This window comes from Camellia sinensis, chromosome 6, assembly GCF_055761805.1.
Source record: "Camellia sinensis isolate YWXY chromosome 6, ASM5576180v1, whole genome shotgun sequence".
NCBI classification, from domain to species: Eukaryota; Viridiplantae; Streptophyta; class Magnoliopsida; order Ericales; family Theaceae; genus Camellia; species Camellia sinensis.
The window spans coordinates 45325700-45351614 of record NC_138966.1 but is presented as its reverse complement, the minus strand read 5'-3'; the positions used below and the strand labels follow the sequence as shown (position 1 = coordinate 45351614).

The window sequence follows — 25915 nt, the reverse complement described above, 5'->3', positions numbered from 1 at the left end:
CCCTCATTGTATCCCTTCTCATCGGCGGCCTTGATTTCGGCCTCTTTTGTGGCCAGGGCTTCTTGAAGTTTCTTCTGGGCCTGGGTCATCTTTTCCTCGGCCTCTCTCTTTTCGGCCTCGAGAACCTTCTTGATGGCCTCAGCGGATTCTGCTTTTTCCTCGGCATCATCCTTAGCTTTGATAGTAGCCTTGACTTGATCCTCCAAGGTCTTGATTTTTTATTGCAAGTTTTTATTAGTCTTCTGCAGACTAGCAGCCTTCCTCTTCTTGTCGGCTAGCTCCTTCCAATTCTCAAAAGCTTGCATTGAGAAAGAATGAGCATGCTAGATGGCCTGAAAGTGAACAAAGCAGAAGTTATTAGAAAATTTTCTAAGTACAAAAAACAGAAAGAAAGATACCAAGTATGAAGACTTACTTGAATAGAGTGCTGGAGCATCAGGGAAAAATTTTCATACTTGCTCATATCGGCGTTCCGGTTGAGATCGCCGGGAAGAAGTAGAGCGGTACTAAGGGCGACGCCGACATTAACATCGTCGGCGCTATCACCAACTCTTACTGGCCTGCCCTCCAATGTGATCTGGGGGGCCCAGGGGGAATCATGCTTCAAAGACCCCGAGGTGGTTGCAGAGGATGACCTCGGCCTCTTTGATCTAGCAGATTCGGATGGTTGGGTTTCGGCAGGCCTCTTTTCAGCAGCAGAATTGGACTTATCATTCTCAGCCAATTTGGAGATTGGCAAGGTGTCCTCAGTATCAATCTGAGTCACTGTTGCCTTTGGCTGAGACTTCTTCAGGCATTTTTTCGGCTTTGGTTGAGGCTGGGTTTGTGCTGGTTGATCACCAACTTTGTCAGGAATATTGGCCAAAAGATCTTTAGCAACTGCCTTCTGGTGGCCCATGTCGGTAGCAAAAATAGTTCATCGCCGGCGTTGGCATTGGGATATTAGGATCAGATAAGGAGCCAAAGTTGACGGCTGCTCTGTTGGATCAGAAGTCGATCCCTGATTTGGCCGAGATGTGGAGGCAACTTGAGGAGTTGCAGCGGAAGGAGGGGACAGACTCTTCTTCTTCTTCTTTGGAACATCGGGAAGAACTGACTTATAGGTCGGGATAAAGTTGAGTAGCAGGGGAGCTTTGCGCTTGTGGACTGGAAGGTCCAGCAGCTTCTTCAGACCTTTGCTGGGGAAAAAAAACTTTCGGAAGCCTTTTTCTGGTTTTGGAAGAGCTGTAAGAAAAAACGGACATTAGAATAAACAAAGTAATTGAAGACTTTAAAAACAAGTAAGTATGAGCACAGGGCTCTTACCATTACCCTCTACAAAAACTGTTCGAGGAAGAGGGTAGAGGTGAAGGTCCTCGTCTGGAGCGAACTCCTAGTTTCCCGAGGTAATGAAGTAATCATCCCCAGCTCCCTTGTTGGAGTCTGGGAGGTTGGCAATAATTTTGTACTTCGTGGACCTCGGTTTGAGGTAGTAAACATAGCTTGTATCTTTTTTGAGGCCACACATGGTATAGCAATATTGGATGTCGGCTAAGGTAACCTTAGCATTTTCTTGTTTGGCTAAGGCAATTATACCATTTATGACTCAGTAGGAATTGATGGCAAGTTGCATTGGGTTCAACTTATAATAATGGATTATCTCACGAAAAAGGATATCGAGTGGGAACCGAAGTCCGCACTCAATGAAAGCTACAACTGGGAGGGGCATAGAATCAGCTGTGGGCATGATCGAGTCATCCTTCCCAGCCAACCTCAGATTTACGTCGGCAGGGATGGAAAACTCTCACCTAAAGTATTCTAGCTTGGTCGGGATGTCTACCCTATGCCTCCACATACCCATAATATCGGCTTAAGTGAAAGGTGTGAGACTTCAGAAGGGAATGTTTTGTGATGATTTTGAATGACCTCGGCTAAAATTGACAACTGAATGCGTTTCAGTTTTTCCTAAGAATTTGTGGGTTCTACAAACAAATCCCAAACCTAGATCTACGGGAACAAAGATTGAAGGCAGGAATCTGGAAAAGACACAGAAAACAGAAAACAAGAACGTGTTTCAAAATCAAGAACAAGGATGAACTACCAAGAACACTGTAACAGAGTGTGTGCAAGGGTACAAGGCCAAGAACAATGGCAAAAGTGAACAAATGTGTGTGCAGGTTGTGAATATTCAAGAAAAGATTGGGCAAAAATAGAATCACGTGGCAACCATACTCAGATACATGAACAGATTAAACTAATCAAGGTCATAAGCAAGTTTGCAAAAATGACAGAGATTCAAGAAACCATCAAAAACTGAAACGAGAAGTTAAATCGGGAGGAAACAGTAACTCACCGGAGAGGGGAAGCTGGTGTTGAGATCGCCCAAGTCAGACGAACGGCGGCAGCAGAAAAAGAGCCTTGCCGGAAGAGGTGAAACAGCGGTGGAAGCAGAGCTTCAGAGCTTGGAACAATGGAGGATTAGAGAAAGTAAGAGAGAGAAAGTGTAACGCCCTCAAAATAATGACATTAAACCCATCAATATAAACATACATTTATATACAAACGATCCACATTCTTCGATTCATCAGAGTACTTCATTACAAAAGTATTACATGTTAACAACAAAAGCAAATGCCCTACGGGCTTACAGCTTTCCAAGTTAACACTTGGTTACAAAAGAGAGTACTAACTCGATTACACATTAAGCCATTGGCTTGAATTTACATGTAATACATCAAAAAGAAATAAGACAACAAAAGTGTGTCCGCCTCTAGCCTCCCAAGCTATGCCCTTGGAGGTGGCATGCTACCTGTACCTGAAAATGATGTTCCCATATAGGGTGAGCCACAGCCCAGTAGAAATACGCTAAACCAAATATGAACAGTGACTAAGAGATTAGCAGTTGATAGATGGCCAACACTAATAATTTCCCTTATCACACTTTACGGTTTCATGACATACAAGTCCATGTTACAATCCATTTTCCAATTCTTTTCAGTTCTCAATTTATAACCATGTCTCAGTACCTGGCCAAACAACTCATATGAGACAGTAACTCATATTAAACACTTTCCCATTTCATAATAGATAAGCATACTAGCTATATCACACACCAACAGATAAGCATACAAGCTATATCATCACTTCCATAGATATGCATAAGAGCACTATCACACTTCCAAAGACAAGCATATGAGCTATGTCAACACATTACTAGATAAGCATATGAGCTCTATCTATGGAGTCCATCCCCTATCTTCTCCTAACAACATCCGGTTTAGAGGTCCATCCCCTATCTTCCTCTAAACCGTGGAGTACATCCCCTATCTCCTCCAACACAACACAATGCATATAAACAATAATTATACACATCACCACACAACACATAAATTTAATGTATTCTTTCAACCGTCATACTCAATGACATATTCCAGTGATTAGTTTCAGTTTGCCTAATCATCATGCATTATCTACAACAATCAAGACTATCCTCCACCGATAGCCCAAAGCAGTTATTTCCATACAGAAAATAAATGCAACAATGGATATATAATCAACATTTCAACCAGGTGAGTGACAAATAATCCAACTACACCCTTTATTTCCATACATTTCCAAATCAATTTCTCATTCCTCATAATTAATTATGCGAATTAATTAACCAATGTAATTAGGGCATTTTCTGTAATTAACATTACAACCCTTAGGTTCCATTTTCATTAATGTTTCAACATTAATTTCACTTTTCCATGCCAAACATGCATTTAGGTTTTATATAAATAAAAACCCCGACTTTTGTAAAATTACACAAAGGCCCAAACTCTCTCAAAATTACCCAACAACCCCCAACATATCGAAATGCAAAAATTTAAAGACAAAGCTCATAAAGAGGAGTAGGATATCCCTACCTCGAAATTAGAGCTCGGATGGAGAAGAGACCAAAACCAAAGTGCTCCAAAGACCAAGATTTTCAGATCAAAACGACGCCCTCGACGATCAACACAACTTTTACAAAGGCCGAAGAGAAGGAGGGCACTCTAACTAGATCAAACCCTAGAGAGAAGGGAGTTTCTAGAGAGAGGGGCTCTCAAAAATGGGTTTTAGAAAAAGTAAGAGAGAGAAAGGGAAGTAAAAAGTGATTTAAAATCACCCAGCGGATAACTCATATACGCGTGACTCGCTCGAGCGGAGAACACAACGCTCGAGCGCCAAGAACAAAAATCTGGACACGCTCGAGCGCAATAAGGCCCGCTCGAGTGCCAAGACACAAGAATAAAGCACTTCCGCTCGAGCGCGAAAACTAGTCCGCTCGAGCGTAGATTTTCCCCTCCCAGAATTTATACCCAGAAAGTACTACCCGCTCGAGCGCCAACAAACCCGCTCGAGCGCTAACGCTCGAGCGTAAACAAACCCGCTCGAGCGTAAAAATCACATCTGCAGAAGTTTTGCAGGAACACGAAATACTGGAGGTGTGCAATTCCCGTTCGAGCGCAAGAAGACCCGCTTGAGCAGACCGTCTAAAAACTGGGCAACAAGAAATTGAAACCAAGGCCTAACCAACCTGTAACAACCCCACCCAAAACATCCTAAAACTTAATCAAGTGGAATTAAAGGATGACAACAAGATAGATACAACTACCAACTTCACGGAACCGAGTCTGGAATACAACAGAACAGTAAAGGGGCAACCGGGATCGCTATAACCTCCCCCCCTTAAAGAATTTCGTCCCCAAAATTAAACACAAGTTTTTCAAAAACAGGTTTTCTCCATTCTCAATAATATTGCTACATAATATTAAACAACCCGACCCATTACTGGTTGATCCCATCTCTTTTCAAGAGGCAATACACTTTATTCATAACAACCTGCATTATCAACATGCATTCTTTTGAAATTTAGCAATTTCAACTCATATTCCACAATTCCATAACACATGCAACATTATCATCATGCTTGCACTTCCACAATATACTTAACATACACAATGTTAGAACAAACTTCCATTAACCAAAACATTCACAACGTTTTACAACTCAAGACATATATAAAGCTCTGAAGTCCAACAACATTACAAAATCTAAATACAAGATTACTCCTCAATAAACAAGTCCGGATATTTCTCGCGGACCTCCAACTCACGTTCCCAAGTAGCTTCCTCCACTCCGTGATGTTTCCACAAAACCTTCACCAAAGGAATGGTCTTGCCACGCAGGACTTGATCCTGACTATCCAAGACCCGAACCGGTCTCTCCTCATACGAGGCATCCTCATCTACCTCCAAGTCGGTCCAGTCCAACACGTGGGATGGATCCGACTCATACTTCCGAAGCATACTAACATGAAAGACGTCATGAACTCCAGACAACTGCGGCGGCAAGGCTAAACGATAGGCAACCTCACCAATCCTCTCAAGGATCTCGAAGGGACCAATAAACCGAGGGGATAACTTCCCACTCCTCCCAAACCACATCAAACCCCGCCTAGGTGATATTTTCAAGAAGACATGACCACCTACCTCAAATGCCAAAGGCCTCCTCCGACGGTCGGCATAACTCTTTTGGCGACTCTGGGCTGTAACAAGCCTCTTACGGATACGCTCAACTTTTTCAGTCGTCTCCCTAACTATCTCCGGACCCAACAAAGGTGCATCACCCACCTCGGCCCAACACACTGGAGACCTACACGGTCGGCCATACAAGGCCTCAAACGGTGCCATACCGATACTAGACTGAAAACTGTTGTTGTAGGCAAACTCTACCAAGGGCAAGTGCCTTTCCCATGTCCCACTAAAGTCAAGGACACAACCTCGAAGCATATCCTCAAGGATCTGAATAGTACGCTCGGACTGCCCGTCAGTCTAAGGGTGATAAGCCGTACTAAAGGTCAACTTAGTGCCCAAGGCACTCTGCAAGCTCTGCCACAACCTAGCAGTAAAACGAGGATCTCTATCGGAGACGATTGTCACCGGGACCCCGTGCAATCTCACTATGTCCTGAATATACAAGTCGGCGAGATGATCTACCGAATCTCTCACGCGCATAGGAATGAAGTGCGCCGACTTAGTCAACCGGTCTACAACCACCCAAATGGCATCACTACCCCGCTGAGTCCTCGGAAGACCCACAATGAAGTCCATAGTGACATGCTCCCACTTCCACTCGGCAATAGGCAAGGGTTGCAACAAACCCGCTGGCCTCTGATGCTCGGTTTTCACTTGCTGGCAAGTAAGGCACTTCGATACCAAAACAGCCACATCTCTCTTCATACCCCGCCACTAAAACTGGCAACCCAAATCCCGATACATCTTAGTGCCTCCCGGATGCACCGCAAGACGTGAATGATGGAACTCTCGAAGTACTTCCTCCCGGCAAGACTCCGGCACAAACAAACGGTCTCAGTATCTCACACTCTGGTCGGGATACACTGTCAAACCCTTCTCAACTTTCCCATTTGAGATCTTCTCTCGGAGGGATTCTATCTCAAGGTCACCTCTCTGTGCCTCTAACACTCTAGTCACAAGTGTAGGCTGCGCAACAACAGAAAACAAGGCCGCAGCCTCAACAGGTTCGCCTAGACGCAAGTCAAACTCGCCAAGTGCACCCAACATCTCCCATTTCCAGATGGCAATACAGGCTACATCACTAATGGATTTCCTACTAAGAGCATCGGCCACAGCATTGGCCTTTCCCGGGTGATAGTGCAACTCAAAATCATAGTCCTCAATGAACTCCATCCATCTCATCTGCCTCAAATTCAAGTCTCTCTGTGTAAACAGGTACTTCAAACTCTTGTGGTCCGAGAACACCTCGAACCTCTCACCATAAAGGTAGTGCCTCCAAACCTTCAAGGCAAAGATCACTGCTGCTAACTCTAGGTCGTGTGTAGGGTAATTCTTCTCGTGTATTTTCAACTGACGTGAGCCATAAGCTACCACCTTCCCCTCTTGCATCAACACACAACCCAAACCCTCTCGTGAGGCATCACAGTAAACCGCACAACCCAACCCTCTCTCTGGAATAATCAAAACCGGAGCGGTGGTCAATCTAACTTTCAACTCTTGGAACGACTTTTCACAAGTCTCACTCCATACAAACTTGACCCCTTTCCGTGTCAATCTAGTCAACGGCGAAGCTAGCCTGGAGAAATCTTTCACAAACCGACGGTAATACCTAGCTAATCCCAGAAAACTGCGGATCTCAAACACACTCTTAGGCTTGCCCAATCTTGCACTGCCTCAACCTTGGATGAATCAACAGACACCCCTTCCCTAGATACCACATAGCCTAAGAATTGAACCTCTCCTAGCCAGAACTCACACTTTCCAAACTTGGCATACAGCCTATGGGCTCTAAGCAACTCAAGCACCACTCTCAAGTGTTCCTCGTGCTCATCCTCAGAAGGCGAATAGATAAGAATGTCATCCACAAAGACGACCACAAACCGATCTAGGAATTCCCGAAAAATTCGGTTCATCAAGTCCATAAAGACTGCCGGTGCATTGGTAAGCCCGAATGGCATCACCAAAAACTCATAATGGCCATACCGCGTACGGAATGCCGTCTTAGGAATATCCTCCTCCCTGACCCTCAACTGGTGGTTACCCGATCTCAAGTCTATCTTAGAGAAACAACGGGAACCCTTCAATTGGTCAAACAGATCATCTATATGGGGCATAGGGTACTTATTCTTGACCGTAGCCCGATTCAACTTCCGGTAGTCTATACACAATCTCAAGGCACCATCTTTGTTTTTAGCAAAGAGGGCCGGTGCTCCCCACGGCGAAGCACTAGGGCGAACAAAACCCTTATCTAGCAATTCCTGGAGCTGAACTTTCAACTCAACCAACTCTGCTGGAGCAAAACGGTAAGGTGCCATAGAAATCGGCGCCGTGCCGGGCATAAGATCAATAGAGAACTCAATCTCTCGGTGAGGTGGCAAACTAACGAGATCCTCGGGAAAGACATCCGAATACTCACAAACCACCCTCGGCAACCCAAGCTGGGTTTCACCACCCTCACCACTCTCAAAGCTAGCAAGTAGACCACTAAGCTCATTCCGCCCTCGCGAATCATACCCCGGTGGCAAAACACTACCAACTCGGTCTCCCAAGAAATGGAACCACTCCCTGCTCAAGGTACATAACGTGACCCTCTGGTGGTAGCAATCGATAACAGCCCGATATGACGATAGCCAGTTCATACCCAAAATAACATCAAAACCTTTCATGGGCATTACAACAAATGGAAAAGGAAGCCTATGGTCAACGACCTCTATATCACAACCCCTAACACCTTATTTCAAGATCAACTTACCACCAATAGGCGATACCACACATATAGGAGATGCTAATTGTGCTAACTCCAATTCCAAAACAGATGCAAATGCAGTAGATACAAAAGAATGAGATGCACCCGTATCAATCAACACATTAGCAACCGAGTTGCAAAACAAAAAGGTACCTCTCACTACTGATGGAGACGGTACTAGATCCTGCGCGGTAACAGCATACACGCGCCCCGTAGGACCCTGATCTACTTGCTCACCCCTCGGAGCATACGACTGCTGCACTGACTAGGACGGCGAAGCACCCGGATTGGCCCTCGAGGCCTGCACAGACTGAGCTGGCTGATAACTCTGCGTCTGCCTAGGACCAGACGCTCCTGAAGTAGCACTCAACTGTGGGCAAAACCTCTTCAGGTGCCCAGGCTGCCCACACTGATAGCAAGATAAGGGCTGCCCCCTGTCCAAACTCTGACTCTGGGGTCTAGCTGAAGAAGAAGCAGCTCTCTGACCTCCGCCTTTCTGCGGGCAAACCGAAGATTTGTGACCCAGCTGGCCATAAGTGTAGCAAGTCAAACCTCCCTGATTACCTCTCCCCGAGCCTGCACTCGGCACCGGAAAGGTCGATCTAGCAACTCCACCCTGAGACTGCTGAGGGTTATAACCCCTCTGTCTCCTGCCATCACCCTGACCCTCCTGGCCCCACTTGGAGCCTCTATGCTTCTCCTCGTCTTCCTTCTGCATCATAAGCTCCATATGAGCTGCAGCATCCACTAAATGTCTATACTCTCGGATGTAAGACCCATAAACCCTCAACTTGAGGCCCCGCCTCAACTTCCGCTCAAACTCGAAGCAACGGCGTTCTTCAGACGCCACCAGTTTAGGTGCAAACCTGGATAGACTAGTAAAAGTAGCCTCAAACTCGGCCACAGACAAGCCCTGCTGTTTAAGCTGAAAAAACTATTCCCTCAGCTTCTCCCTTGCAGCTGAAAATAAAAACTTCTCCTGGAAAGCATTCACAAACGCCTCCCATGCACCACCAACACTGCCCTTCTCGTACTTCCACCATTGACCCACATCTCCCTTCAGTTGGAAGGATGCCAAGGTCACTTTCAATGCTCCGTCCTCGATGCCAAGCATCTCGAACGTCTTCTTCATTTGTTCCAACCACTCGTCGGCCTTAAGTGGCTCTTTCGGATCTCTAACAAACTCGTCCGGATTAGACCAGAAGAACTCCCTCTTCAAGAAAGAAGGCCCTGCCTCAACTGCCTGATTCCCTGCTCTGAGAATGCCCAAAGCTCCTGCTATCTCTCGGGCCAAGGCACTCATAGCCTGCTGACCCGCTGGCTCGGCCACATTGGCCTGACCAACACCCTCTTACATTACCGGAACGTCATCCGGTACAGGTACCTCTTGCCTACCATGCCTGCCACGTCTACCACGCCCTCGTCCTGACATCAAAATAAAGGTAATCAAGACTATTAGCACATTCACAAATGTGCCGAAGCTATAACACTCACGTCCTAATGCATGGACAACTGTAATTCACTCCACGTAAGCACATAAACACATAAGCACTTACGAATTTCATTTTCGGATAATGATAGTCCCGAGGCGTTACTAGAGTTCCGGTTAGAAACAGCATTGATCAAGTGCCTTTCCAACAAGACTCACAGAAACCCAAGGATCCAATCAACATCCTAGAAACGAAATCCCATACCCACATAGTCACATAAGCATGTTATCAATTAAGCACATAGCATATGACACTACATCTAAGTCTCTATCAAGCGAGACAAACCCATTGTGATCCTAATCACTTCCAATGTACCCAAAGTATTCGAACCCGGTACGCTCTGATACCAAGTTGTAACGCCCTCAAAATAATGACATTAAACCCATCAATATAAACATACATTTATATACAAACGATCCACATTCTTCGATTCATTAGAGTACTTCATTACAAAAGTATTACATGTTAACAACAAAAGCAAATGCCCTACGGGCTTACAGCTTTCCAAGTTAACACTTGGTTATAAAAGAGAGTACTAACTCGCTTACACATTAAGCCATTGGCTTGAATTTACATGTAATACATCAAAAAGAAATAAGACAACAAAAGTGTGTCCGCCTCTAGCCTCCCAAGCTATGCCCTTGGAGGTGGCATGCTACCTGTACCTGAAAATGATGTTCCCATATAGGGTGAGCCACAGCCCAGTAGAAATACGCTAAACCAAATATGAACAGTGACTAAAAGATTAGCAGTTGATAGATGGCCAACACTGATAATTTCCCTTATCACACTTTACGGTTTCATGACATACAAGTCCATGTTACAATCCATTTTCCAATTCTTTTCAGTTCTCAATTTATAACCATGTCTCAGTACCTGGCCAAACAACTCATATGAGACAGTAACTCATATTAAACACTTTCCCATTTCATAATAGATAAGCATACTAGCTATATCACACACCAACAGATAAGCATACAAGCTATATCATCACTTCCATAGATATGCATAAGAGCACTATCACACTTCCAAAGACAAGCATATGAGCTATGTCAACACATTACTAGATAAGCATATGAGCTCTATCTATGGAGTCCATCCCCTATCTTCTCCTAACAACATCCGGTTTAGAGGTCCATCCCCTATCTTCCCCTAAACCGTGGAGTACATCCCCTATCTCCTCCAACACAACACAATGCATATAAACAATAATTGTACACATCACCACACAACACATAAATTTAATGTATTCTTTCAACCGTCATACTCAATGACATATTCCAGTGATTAGTTTCAGTTTGCCTAATCATCATGCATTATCTACAACAATCAAGACTATCCTCCACCGATAGCCCAAAGCAGTTATTTCCATACAGAAAATAAATGCAACAATGAATATATAATCAACATTTCAACCAGGTGAGTGATAAATAATCCAACTACACCCTTTATTTCCATACATTTCCAAATCAATTTCTCATTCCTCATAATTAATTATGCGAATTAATTAACCAATGTAATTAGGGCATTTTCCGTAATTAACATTACAACCCTTAGGTTCCATTTTCATTAATGTTTCAACATTAATTTCACTTTTCCATGCCAAACATGCATTTAGGTTTTATATAAATAAAAACCCCGACTTTTGTAAAATTACACAAAGGCCCAAACTCTCTCAAAATTACCCAACAACCCCCAACATATCGAAATGCAAAAATTTAAAGACAAAGCTCATAAAGAGGAGTAGGATATCCCTACCTCGAAATTAGAGCTCGGATGAAGAAGAGACCAAAAGCAAAGTGCTCCAAAGACCAAGATTTTCGGATCAAAACGACGCTCTCGATGATCAACACAACTTTTACAAAGGCCGAAGAGAAGGAGGGCACTCTAACTAGATCAAACCCTAGAGAGAAGGGAGTTTCTAGAGAGAGGGGCTCTCAAAAATGGGTTTTAGAAAAAGTAAGAGAGAGAAAGGAAAGTAAAAAGTGATTTAAAATCACCCAGCGGATAACTCATATACGCGTGACCCGCTCGAGCGGAGAACACAACGCTCGAGCGCCAAGAACAAAAATCTGGACACGCTCGAGCGCAATAAGGCTCGCTCGAGCATCAAGACTCAAGAATAAAGCACTTCCACTGGAGCGCGAAAACCAGTCCGCTCGAGCATAGATTTCCCCCTCCCAGAATTTATACCCAGAAAGTACTACTCGCTGGAGCACCAACAAACCCGCTCGAGCGCTACCGCTCAAGCGTAAACAAACCGGCTCGAGCGTAAAAATCACATCTGTAGAAGTTTTGCCGAAACACGAAATACTGGAGGTGTGCAATTCCTGGTCGAGCGCAAGAAGACCCGCTCGAGCGGACCGTCTAAAAACTGGGCAACAAGGAATTGAAACCAAGGCCTAACCAACCTGTAACAACCCCGCCCAAAACATCCTAAAACTCAATCAAGTGGAATTAAAGGACGACAACAAGATAGATACAACTACCAACTTCACGGAACAGAGTCCGGAATACAACAGAACAGTAAAGGGGCAACCGGGATCGCTATAGAAAGAGTTTGAACAAAGACGATGTAAAGTGAAAAGACGAAAGGAGAAAGAAGTTTTGTCAAAACTCGAAACGACGGCAAAAAGGTAATTAATGCGCCTAAAACAACGTATGCGTCAGACAGTGCACGCAGGCGTGAGACGATTTACAAATGCGTATCAAGTACGATCCAGTAAGGGGAAGACGCGTGGCTAAAACTGTTGAGTTATTGTGCACGACAAATCATACGCATGAAGGAGCTCTTGAAATTCATGTTCTTTAAAAAAGACATGTTAGCCTATATGATGATCTCGACTAAAGAAATTTTAAGCCGACACACTGGAAGGAAGTTCTAGTATAGGTTCCATCACCTCAGATTGCCGAGGTAGTAGAACCTCGGGGGCAGTTGTGGGGATATATTCTCTGAGTACCAACACGTGGCCAAGGTGACGCCGACGTGTCAGCCGAGGTGCCACGTGTCCTGGTCATGACGCTGAGGTTATCTCGGCCACGCCGAGGTTACCTCCGAAGATATCGAAATCCGAGATAAGCGGATAAGACACAAGAGTCCTAGAATGAGCAAGGACTTCAGCATGGATAAGGATAACACTCTTAGGGAGTTTATCTTTATCTCTTGGAGAGTCCAGGATAAGCACTGAGCAAAAGTCCATTGAAGCTAGGCTTCTATGGGGACTAGGATTGAATTACTATAAAAGAGAGGCACCCCCGATGGGTCTAAGGTATGCAATTTATATTCTAAACAGTGAGATTAGCACTATTGGCTATCTTTGAGATATACTGACTTGATTGTCGGAGTGCCCCCGGGTGGACGAACCACTGCTAGAATTTTCTCTTTCTGCTGCAGGTCAGTCAGGTGCCATCTATTCTGCCAGTGCTCTCCAGCTGAATACTGAGTTTGGCAGTGTGGTAAGAAATTCACTCACACACTTAGTAAATATTAAAAATATATATTCTGAGAGAATGATTTGAAAATATTAATAATACACATATAATTTTTTTGAAAACTATCTATTGAAAAAATATGTGGCAAGGATTGACAAATATATTACCCAACCCCAAGCTTTATATTTTGGACTTTCTATTAGATTATGAGAAAACTCTAAGGTCAAGTTTGGTTTGATTTTTTGAAATTATTTTTATTTTTATTTTTTGAAAAAATAAGTTTGATTAAAATAAATATAGAAAAGAGGCTTTTGAATTTTTAAAAATTATTTTTACTCTTCCAAAAGATAAAATTATATAAAAATATTACGTGTTTTTATTTTTTTGATTTTTTTCATAAAATTAATTTTTAGTTTTTAATTTTTTTTTCCTGAAAAGTTTTATTACATTTACTACCCATAGAACCAAGGGACTCTATTCAATGTAATAATTGATTGATCACATATAAACTACTTGTTCTTGCATGTTACTGGTTACTTTTCAAATTAATCCTATAATTTAGAAGAATATGTGATTTATACACTTCTTTCATCAAGTATTCTACTAATTGAAATGTTCTGATATATAATTGATATTCAATTCTTGATATGTACTTCAATTTTAGAAACTTATGATGGCATCTAATAGTATTTTGTTCATTGAAATGAAAATGGAATAGAATGATTAATTTTTCATTGTGGTTCACTAAAAAAAAATTTGCAAAAAACTGTATTGTAAATGAAATCGTCATTTACCATTGTGAGGGAATTCCATATGGAAAGGCTATAAACTGTCTATTCCATTCCATTCAACCATTTTTTTTTCCCAGTAAACCAATCACTAACATTTCGTTTAAAAAAAAAAGAAAAGAAATAAAAAAACTACCAATTCGTTACAATTCCTAGTCAGAAAGCAAATTTCAAGGCACCATTCCAAGGAGAATGCCCAGTTTTGGTATACAATGGCAATGTGTTCTCCTCTTGAAAACCAGTCAATGTAATGGAAGAGCTTCCATATTCAACACTCCCCATATTGTTGTAAAATCTCCCTCCAAACTCATCAATGCCACCAGCCTTTGGCTGCTTCTTCTCATTCTTATCGGTATCATAGTCCATGACACTTGAATTTTTCTCCACCATTTCTCTAAACATAGAGGACCTAAAGAGGAGGCCAAGCACAGTTGGGGAAGTAGATGACTTGTTACAAGGACTAACCGGCATCTTTGTTTCTAGAATCTCAAATTTTTGAGGTGTCATGGTCGTGCCAGTGCCCGTGCCTAAGTCTCTGGCGGTGTAAGGATTGAAGTGGAAGGTGAACCCGGGTTGGCTGCCCAAAATGCAGGTGGAAGAAGGATTTATAGGTTGAGTCTCCATTTGTTGTGTTGGGTGGTCTTGAGGGGCAAGTGAGTTAAGTCTCGGCCTTAGCCATCTAATATATGTGCTCAAGTCGAAATTGGTTACTGCATTTATCCCTCTGTATTCAATCAGTGCAATGTCATAGGCATGTGCAGCCTCCTCTTGGGTACCTACAAAGTACAAACATGTCTTTTGTAAGTTTACTATCATCTCAAGACGAATGAGTGTTGGTCGAGGTGCAGCAGTATCAGGAGAATCAAGCGATATATGTATTGGGAATCAGGTGACATAGTTGTGAATTTTTAAAAAAATCATTAGTTGTAAAAAGAGTTTTTATAGCAATTGAATCGACCTTAGCGGTTATGAAACAACATATATAGTTAATCAGCTGATATGCATGTGAATTTTTGTTAAGTTTTTATTCTTGGCAATCTCGTTTGACAAAACTCCCTTCAGTTGTAATTTTATTCGCTCTTGTATTTTAGTGAGGCTATGAGTTTTAGATGCGAATCCAACCCGAATTGTGCCTTGCAGAGAAGTTTGTGATGCTAATACTTTCAAGATTGCCACTTCGCTAATTATGATGGGGATCGAGCTGATTAATACTAACAATCCCGTTTCTATAAGTACGTGTTTCTGTCAGATTTTAGGATTACTGCTCCAGATCTTCGTTTTGGATATTAAGGTTTATATCTGGGGATATTTTGCTAGTTTTCTTTAATGTTTAATTGAGTATTCAACTCATGGGTTAAGAAGAATACATCAAAGGTTTGTTTGTTCATTCTATTCTTCAGTGGATTCTAAAGAATTCGAGCCTGAAGCTTTGGTGGATTTTGGAGTGGCTCATTATCAAGACAATTCCAAGGTGAAGACGGGGTTGGAAGAGACACATAGGGGTTGGTTCAATTCGGGCGTCGATTCGCTAGGTAATTAAGAGTATACCTGTGTAATACCTTTATATCTTCTTAGTGGATTGTTTTGTGGCTGTTGCCCATGGTTTTTTTATCACAGTTGGAGGTGCTCCAATTGTGGTTTTTCTACGTTAAAATCATTGTGTCGATTTGTCTTGATTGTTTGATTGGGATTGCTATATACTGCTTAAAATTGATACATAATCACAAATCAACATCTAGGGGATTTCTAGATTTTTCAATTGGTATCAGAGCGGGTTGCTCTATTTTTTTTGTTATACAAATCTATTAGAGCGAGATCTTGTTTGATTTGTGATAATGGATACAATTCGTGAGGGAAATTCTATGGCTCGACCACCCCTACTTGATGGATCCGATTATTCCTTTTGGAAAGCTCGGATGAGATCGTTTTTAAAATCTATTTATGAAAAAGTTTGGCAATCTTTCATGTATGGGTGGACTGAACCAACGATTACTGTTGATGGAGTAACTTTCCCCAAACCAATTGATAAGTGGGACACAATTGATTACCAAAATAGTAGCTGGAATAGTAAAGCTATCAATTCTCTTTTCTGCGCTGTCACACCTGAAGAGTTTAGTTGTATTTGCAATTGTGAAGTCGCAAAAGAGGCTTGGGATATCTTACAAACTATTCACGAGGGCACTCCTTCTGTTAAACGCTCAAAACTTCAAAGGCTCACGTCTAGTTTCGAAAACCTTTCAATGAAAGATGGTGAGACCTTTGATGAGTTTTATGCAAAGTTGAGTGACATTGTTAATTCCAGCTTCAATTTAGGTGAAAAAATACCAGAATCCAAAGTTGTGGGAAAAATTTTGAGAACCTTGCCCGATCGGTTCCAACCAAAAGTTATGGCTATTGAGGAGGCTCAAGATGTTGACAACCTCAAGCTGGATCACTTGGTTGGAAATCTCCAAACTTATGAGGCACAAAGGAATTTCAAAAAGAAACAAAAATATGCTATTGCTTTTAGTAGTGCTCATAGAGTTGGAGAGGATTCTGATGAGGATTGTGAGATAGATTCCAAGATTACAGCTACTTTTGTTAAACAATTTAAAAAATCTTTTTTGAAAAAGAATCCTAATCTTTTGGAATCTACTCATACTCATAAATCTAAAGGCAAAGATAAACTCAAAATTAATTCTATAGCCAAGAAGGAGAAAGGAAAGATACAAGGGAACTCTGAAAGAGTCCAATGCTATGAATGCCAAGGATTTGGCCACTTTGCTTTAGAATGCCCCACTCGTTTGAGGAAGAAGAAAGCCCTCACTATCACTTGGGATGATGAATCAGAATCTGATAAAGATGAAAGTGACAATGAAGATCAAGTTGAATAGGGACATAAACAATTTCTTGCTTTCATGGCGGCTTCCAAAACTAAAGAACGAACAGAGTATCCGAAGAGGTTGGTTAAGAATTCCACTGATGATGAATCCTTGGAGAGTGATGATGAAGAGCTTGAGCAAGCTTATGAAAAGTTGTATAAGGAGTCTCTTAACTTATCCAAATTGAATGACAAACTCACTACGAAACTCAAAGCATGTGAAAATGAGAATGTCAAATTAAAGAAAGAGATTTCCAAGGCTAGGAATGATGCCCTTAAGATTTCTAATGATCGACAAGCTCTTTGTGCAAAACTCTTGACTTGTGAGACAGAGAGGAATGAGCTACAGCAAATCTATGCAACATATGAAGAAAAGATTGAAACTCTCGAGATGTCTCAAGTTGCTTTGGAAGAACTAATGATCAAGAAAGAGGAAGAACTCAAGTGTGCTATGGCTACCATTGGTCTTTGGAACAAAGGATCAAAGACTTTGGACAATATCATTGGGTCTCAACAAATTTGTTCTGACAAGAGTGGCATTGGCTTTGGTGGTAAGAAAGAGCAAAAACAGAGTGCTTCCACATCTCATGATACAAGAACTCAAGGAAATGGAGAACAAAAAATTCAAAATAAGGATGGACTTCTCAAACTTCCTAGAGTTGGTAAGGTAAAAGAAAAGAAGGTACACCCTGTTTTTATTTGTCATCATTGTGGTATGCATGATCATATTCACCCTTATTGTTATAAGTTGCATGGGAGAGTGTATTTGCCTAGACCTAAAAATAGGAAGTTGGAAACCAAGTTGAGACGGGTTCCCATTGCAGGGAAAAGGAACCACAACGTTAAGACACCACCCAAAAACCGCAATTCTTACAACTTTGTTCATACTAAAGCGGTTTGGGTGAGAAAACTGGACTTGTGCTAATTTGTTTATTCATTTTAGTTTTTAGGTTTCTGTGTGTGTTTTTTTTTTTGGGTCATTTAATGTGTGCCTGTTCGTTTTCTGTATTACTTTGTTTAGAAAAAAAAAATCCAAAAAGATTTTCTTGGTATGGTTTTGCAAGCTTGAAATTTTTGAGTGGTCTTTGGTCCATATTGGAATTGATAAGAATATCCATTACATGTTAATATGTGTGTGCTTTCTGTGGTCATTACTCATTTCGAAGTGTGTGTTCTTTGATTAGTATGTCTCATTCTGTACACACTCTTGGATTAGCAAATATCGGAGTCTTCCACCTTAGTGATTTTTTTTTTCTATGGACTTCTGGCATTACATCTTTTGCTTTTCTAGAGGAATTGACCTATATTAGCATATCATGGGTGATGTTGAGTCTCTTAACCACCTTCCATCTTTTTGCATCTCCACAACTTTCCCCTCAATTCTTTGCAGTCCAGCCATGAGGAAAAGGCTACCTCAGAGTCACCAACCAGGCCATCCATATTATATCCATGCTTCTCTGGTTCGGTTTCCATACTCTTGAGCGTGTCAGCTGCCAATGAGTTGCAAAAGAAGAAAAAAATGTGAAATAGAAAGAAAAAATGTGCCAAAAAAAAAAAAAAAAAAAAAAAAAACTAAGGGATTCATTGATTAAGGGGGAGTGTCCGCTTTTACTCACCAAATACCCCGTGATTCCTAGTGGTTTGACTTTCCTGTGTTGTGCTTAGATTCTCTAGTTGGAGGTCCAGCTTTCATATCACTACTAGGATTTGAATCTTGTGTTTGTCAAACTCCAAGAGTCACACACACACTTTTATCATGGGATCTATGCTTTTCACATAATGCATCACTTTCCTTCATGAGGAATCTTCTATAGATTGTGCACATTGTGTTTTCGAGTAATTGTGTTTCTTGGATCATCTTGTGTGTTTTTAAGGTACAAATCTGGAATTCCTTGCTTGCTCTACCATATTATTTTTGTTGTTTGCTTTTTGTTCACTGTTTTCAGTGTTTGTGGTTGCTTTTAGTGAGGGGGAGTTTGGTTTATTATTGCAAGAGTTTGTTAGCATGAATACTTCGATCATTTCCTTCATGCATGCTCCTCATATTTACGTCATCATGTCATTGCTTGTGTGGTTTCTGATCTTGGTTTAGTTGATTAAGCTTCCTTTGTCCAATCACGACAAAAAAGGGGAGTGATGTTGTCCAGTGCATGTGTCTTAGGATTTCATGTATTCATGCCATGGGTCGGTCGGGTGCATGTGTCTTAGGATTTCAAATCATGTCTTAGGATTTCAAGTTTTCATGCCATGGGTCGGTCGGGTGCATGTGTCTTAGTTTTCATCTATTCATGGTACATGTGTTTTAAAAACTCCAAGTCGCATTTATTCATGTTTTTGTAGACACCCCATTTTTGACCGTCCTCAAGACTTGGACGTCACCGCTTGAACACTAGGTGATCATCCATGTTTGTGTTCGTCTTGAGTTCCCGGAGGCCTCGGCTACGCGCCTTGCCTCAGGATCTCTCGACTCGACCGTTTTGTGTCTGGTTTTGCACCAAACACTTGTGTTTTTGCTTTGAAGGGCAAGGAATGGCTTTTGGGACATCTCCACACTCCACCGGCCATGGCTTGAGGCCACTGGCTGTGTTTTGTTGCCATCGGCCGAATGTGATGGCTGGCCAGCCAATTTGACTGCCGGTCGGCCACTGTGATGGCCGGCTGGCCAAATGTGGTTTTCAACAGATATTTCTATAGACAGCTGGCAGCTGTCATTATAGGCCATACCCCAGCCTATACCTAGACGTGGGTGTTCTGAGGAGCTGCAGATTGATACATATCTATATCAATCAAGCTCTCTCACATAAACGAGGGACAAGGAGACACAAGGAGAGAAAAAAGGAGAGAGATACAACTTGGAGAAAGAAATTTTCCTCTCTCTTTAAAAAAATTCTTAGCTCTCTCTCCCTATCTCTCTCTCCCAAACCCTTCAAATCCTAAGGTTCTTGCACCATTTACCCCACACCTCATAGCACAAGGCTTCCATCCTTCATTCCAGCACTTTGGGATTGTTTTGGAGAGGTTAAAGGCTTAGAAATTTGGTCCAAGAGCTGCTGGTTCATTGGTCTTCAAGGGTAAGTCCTCTTCTCCTCTTTTCTTGCCTTATTTTTCTTTGTATCTAAGCCATACTTGATTGCTTTTTTGGGCTCCGAACCAAACTGTAAATAGTCATATTTTGAGCCCCTTTTCATGTTTGATCAAGGACCTTCTACTTTTTGAGGTCTCCTACTACCAGCTGCCTCTTTATCTCTCTTTTAGGCCAATTTTTGCATAGTATTTTAGGCATACTTGTGAGCTGTTTTGGACTTTTCCACAAACTGTGAAATAATTTTTTTTGAGCCCCTCTTCAACATTGTTGAAGGGCTCTCCTCTGTTTGAGGCCTCCTGCTATCACTTGTCTCTTTACCCCTCTTTTAGGTCTTTTATTGCATGATAGTTTGGCCTTATTTGTGATTATTTTCGTGGCTTGATGTAAACTATAAAGTGACTTGTTTTGTTCCTCTATTCAACTTTGTTGAAGGGATCTTTTCCATTCGGGGCCAGCTGCTGTCCCTTTGTGTTTAATATCTCTTTTAGGGCCATTTTTGCATGATAGATTAGGCCTATTTGTGTTCATTTTTGAGACTTGTTATAAACTGGAAATATGCATGTTTTGGGACTGTATTGCATCTGTCTTCATGCCTCATGATCAAATAATGCATGCTTTGTATAGCTATAAGCCATCCCGTGTGCCTAGTTTCAAGTTACGGGTTTCATCTCATGCATCGGGTGCCATTTTTCCATGTTTTGGGGCTGTTTGGCATCATACTTCAGTGCTGAAATTTGCATGTTCGTATGCCATGTTTCATCATTTTCCATGCTTAGTTAGAGTTGCATGTCGTATCTTAAGATCGGTCCATGCATTGGACATATTTGTGTGCATTTCGGTCGCCTCATTTCCATCTTATTGGCCACTGATGTGAGTGTGGCTGAGGTCCACTCACACTGGTATAAGTCCATCCTGCATTGTGTATGCCATGTTTCAATGCGTTGTGCATGTTATGTTGTTAGCATTGTGTGTGCCATGTAGTTGCATTGCATGTTTGTATGTTTGCTTGCATGCTTAGGTCGCATGTGCATCGTTGCGCATTGCCTCACCTCTTGATCAACCATGATTGAGGTTGGGCCCCTTGTATGTTTTGTGTGCATTGCATTTGACATTGAAATGCATACTTGACTCTTCGGCCATCATGCATCGAAATGCGCAATTGGTGGTCCGAGGGTCGAGTGCCATGCTCCCTTGAGTCCATTGCATGATAGGGGGTGTGGCCATGCATACATTTGCCTGAAAATTCCATGCCATACACTGCTTTCCCTCTGCTGCTGTCAATTGCAGGTTCTGCAGGAAGCTTTGGCCGGTCGGCTAAATACAGTGCCGACCGGCCAGTAATCTGTGACCGACAGGTTAAAAGGCGGCCGGTGATCATCCTGTTAGGCCGGTGGTGTCTCTACTTGATCGGTGGTATTCCCCAACATCCAGAGAGCATGCCCTTGGACTTTGGCAGTCCTCAGAGGAGCAAGGCAGTGAAAAACAGAGGCAGCAGTGCTATGGCAGCGAGTTTCCGGGCAAGGCGAGTCAAGAATGCATCATTCACGCATCCCGAGGCGGGGCTGTGGCCACCCTCTTTTGTTATTAATTTGTTAATTAATTAGAGGGTCTGTAATAATTAATTAGCTAGGATAGTTGATTCATTATTCGGACTGTATTATTCTTTTGGACCCTCCGAGCAAGGGCAATTGTGTAATAAGTGTGCGTGAGTGTGTGTATATTTTCTAACCCCATGTCTTTCGTCCCTTTTATTTACCCGCTTATGATAGTAGACTAGGGCATATTTAAATTAGCATACCTTATGTTATGCATGCATGCATTCATACATTTGTCTTGCATGCACCAGGCTCGGCACATCATGCTAACTGCATTGTGTTTCAATTCCAAATTGAATACGTGTTAGTTGTAGCATTTCACATGCCGTGTTTTAGAATAGCCGAGCCCATTTCTAGTTGTATTTCGCATGTATTGCATTAGCCACCTTAAACTAGGATCATCCATATGATTACTAACTAGCTTTTGTTTTGGCTCGGAGTACTAGGTAAGCATTTATGCTTTAGCATACCGCATGCGTGTGAGTGTTGCCACAATAGCATGATTACCATGAGGCTAGCTGCTTATGTGATACAACTGCTTGAATGCCTGTGGATGGAGGTTGAATTACCTAAATTGGAATAATGCATTAAAACTGTGAGTTTTAAGCCCACTAGATAGTGGCAAAACCATCTTTTCTAAAAGCCCACTCGAGGGTGGCAAAACCTGCATTTTAGCCTACGTGCGAGTAGCAAACCATCTTCAAAACGAACATGCAATGTTTTGTTCCAATTTAGGCGATTTGGTCTATACTTGTTTGCTGCGTGCATAACATAGTAATTCTAGGCTAATAAATGGAATAAGAGCACATAACGTTTTCAAAACTGGATATCACGGTTAGTAGAGGCCGATCTTTGGTCGGGCGAAAGGGGGTGCTCATAGCTGACCTTCCCTAATCGTACCCAAGTTCCCGAGCCGAGGCAACTTTGGTGATGACGGACACGTGGCCTTTGGCACCGAGTCAGGGTTTCCTAAATTCCCCCATGAAAAAAATATTTAGGTGGCGACTTTCTGTCTGGCAAAGCAGTCCATGTTTGGCACTTCTTTCAAAAAAATCTGTTTTCTCAAAACGATTTGCCGGATTTGGACTCTTTGGTTCAGATTAAGAACCGTGACAATTTGAGTCCAAACTGTAGTGAACCCCAATACGAACAGAACGGGACTCATCCTCTCGGGACTTTTGGGGACGTCTACAGTTTCTGGCGACTCTGTTGGGGATTTTAGAGAGCTTAACTCGAACTCATGATATCCTGTTTTGATTTCATTTATGTGTCTCTTTGCATTGCATGTGCATTGGTGTGCCTAGGACACCGTGTTTGCCGTCTGCCATTCCTGAACGGTTTACCGGAGGCTTGACTTTGTCAAAGCATGCCATAAGGCTGACCGGTTGTGGGCTCTGACAGTATGGGAACACAAACCCCAGTTTCACCGGGGCACCCTTTTCGACCATTCGACCTAGTGCATATCGAAATCCATAGTGACCATTCCAAGCTAGGACAGGTTGCTTACCCGATTATAGGTTGTTTGAAACCGCTGCGTGCGTAGTGAAACCCTAGCTCCTGACAAAATAGGACAGGGAAACCCTACCCCAACATAGGGGTGTTTTGGCTCCTATTTGCTGCTGTCAGAGTGTGTTTCTACAGGTTGTGTGTATTAGTTTGCAAGTCTGAGTATCAGGCCTGCGGGCACCAGCATCAATATTTTGGGGCAATTAGTTTTACCTGAGGGTATCGATTTACAGGCAGAATTTGGGGCAGAATTCAGTAAAGAGTCAAATCTGTTTTGGCAAAATCAGGCTGAGATGCTGTCTGTTTTCTCTTTTGCTAGGTAGTCTGGGAACCATAGCTTCAGAAGGCTCCGATATCCCCCAGGTACATTGGACTAGTGTTGATAGACTTTGTTAGGTCAGAAATTCAATTCAAGGGCAACCAGTGTTCTTTCCCTGAGGCAAGGCAAGGCCAATCGGGGCTCACCGGTCCATCTGATCTGTCAGTCGCCAGTCACATCACCTTTATTCAGACTCAGCAGACCGTGACGGCACACGGTTCGGAAGAATTTGTGGCCGTGATAGCAGCATTAAATTAGGGAACTACCATGCAGAATGAGACTAGTGTTGAAACGCAATGCCCATCTGGGGCATTTGCCTCACATCCAGCTTTGGGACCCCAGCCGAACTTTGACCCACTTCTGCCAGTTGAAGATTTGCAGTGTCCGAATCCTCGAGAAAGGTTGACTCAAGCTCAGGTGCTCAGACCCCTGGTGCAGCCTGATGAGAGGCTTTATTCCCTTGATGTTAATGAGCTCAATTTGACTGCAGTGAAAATTGTGAACCTTGAGAGGCAATTCAAAAAGGCACAGGGCCTTAACTCCATTCCCGACATTGAGGATGGGCACACCGAGGCTGCCGTACGGCTCCCAGACTGATTCAAAATGCCATTTATTGACCGTTTCGACGGGTCTGGAGATCCAATGGTACATATCCGACTTTTTTTGGATGTCCTGAAGCCGATGGGTCTAACCAAGCCACAGAAACTCTCCCTATATGGAAGAACCCTGTCAGGTGTAACAGCCACTTGGTACGCTAAGTTGGAAGATAAAGTGAAGCAAAACTGGGAAGAATTGGCTGAGGCCTTTGTTGATCAGTATTCTTACAATACCCAAGTTGAAATGACCATCCAAGAGCTTGAAGCAACCCGCCAGAACCCAACAGAGCCTTTTGTGGAATTTGTTGCAAGGTGGAGAGCAAAGGTAGCACAGATGATAGATCGGCCTTCTGAGAGGGATCAAGTATAGATGATGGTGCGAAACCTCGAGCATGATATGTTGCAAAAGTTGATAGTCGTTTCGCTATTCACTTTCAAAGGTTTGCATGATCTGGGGGTTCAGATCGAGAATGCGTTCAACAACGGGATCATTCCCAGAACAAGTGAACCGACAAGGAAGGTTTTTGCAGGGAGTACCAATGCTGGTAGTAGCGTCATTCCCAAACCCACCGAGATCAATGTAGTCACCACAGCCAACCCTTTTGCCAAACCAAGCCTACAAACAGCCGGCCAAGCTCGACCTCAGGGCAGAACTTTCACTCCCCTCTATATGAGCCTGACTAGCGCACTAAAAGTCTTGATGGAAAGAGGGCATCTCAAACCCCTCGATCCTCAACCTCTGCCTGACCCACTTCCAGCCAGACATAACCCCTCCAAGTACTGTGTGTACCATCAGCAGCGCGATCATGGCACCGACCATTGCTATCGCCTTCGTCATGAGATCCAGAATCTCATCGACAACCGGACGATAGCTCCACCTTCAGACCCCAATGACCAAGTGCCTCATCCATATCTCAATCTAATCCACAGATTGGCCGTCCCTTATGACCCCAGCGTATACATCACCCCAGTCCATCTACCCAAGCCTAATGTGTTTATCCCAGAGAGCCTAGACTTATGCATGATGGGTGCATCTTAACCCCAATCATCTCAAACCACGAACCCACTACTTCTGAGCTGATGAGGATGATTGAAGATCTTCAGAGAACTGTGGCGAATCTGGCCTTTGGAGTTTTGGCTCCGTCGTCAACCGCATCACATACTAGGGAGTTCATATCAAAGGGCTCCCTAACCTTGGGACGGGCTGCATTGGGAGAAGGCCAATCTCTTAGCAAAGTGGAGGGAAGTGGTAAGAACAAGGTAGGGACAGGCATTGGTCCCTATGAACACCTTCAGTGGGATATTGAGGATTTGAAAGCCGAAGGGTTGAACAAACAGTAAGTACTCGCAGTTGTTGCAAAAACTGTGGATGACACTTTCGCCACTCAGAATGAGAGTAGTTCAAATCAAGGAGCAAGTCGGGAGAAGGGTCGTTGCACCAAGAATGTCCCTTTCAGCTCTAATCCCGTGCTTGGAAGAGATCAGCAAACCCAGGCAGCGCCTACCAACCCCTTTGCTGGTGCATCCAGCAAAACTCCACAAACCTCAAAACACCCACCTCAAGGCCAGAGGGTGTTCGCACCACTGTACATGTCTTTACCAGCGACCTTGAGGGTCCTGATTAGAGAGGGGGATCTGAAACCCCTGGAGCCGCGACCACTGCCAGATAAACTTCCTCCCTCCCATGATTCGACCAAGTACTGTGTCTTTCATCAGCAAGTCGGCCATGTCACTGATAGTTGTTTCCGTCTTCGCCATGAAATACAAGATCTGATTGACAATAAGGTCATCGTCGCACCAACTCAACAAAGTCTATCGTCATTGGATCAGTGAACCTGGGGGATAATGTGGTGCGATCGGGGGATGAACCACCTGCGGGCGGCGCTCAGTTTACTTCAGATGTGGCGTATGGCACGCACAATTTTGAGCAATGTGCGAACACTAGTTTTTGTACTTTC

The 25915-nt window shown here is 43.0% G+C and overlaps 2 protein-coding genes across 2 annotated transcripts in view; one reads left to right on the top strand and one right to left on the bottom strand.

Annotated features, from left to right (window-relative positions):
* The window catches only part of LOC145792645 (uncharacterized), a 205404-nt gene that overhangs the window by 27560 nt on the left and 151929 nt on the right, over positions 1-25915 (top strand). The window lies entirely within an intron of this gene.
* Positions 14153-25915, bottom strand: part of LOC114324048 (AP2-like ethylene-responsive transcription factor AIL5) — a 35354-nt gene continuing 23591 nt past the window's right edge. The window contains exon 8 of the mRNA XM_082873195.1: positions 14153-14772. Coding sequence (XP_082729321.1) covers positions 14153-14772 — 620 coding nt within the window. The remainder of the gene's footprint in view (positions 14773-25915) is intronic.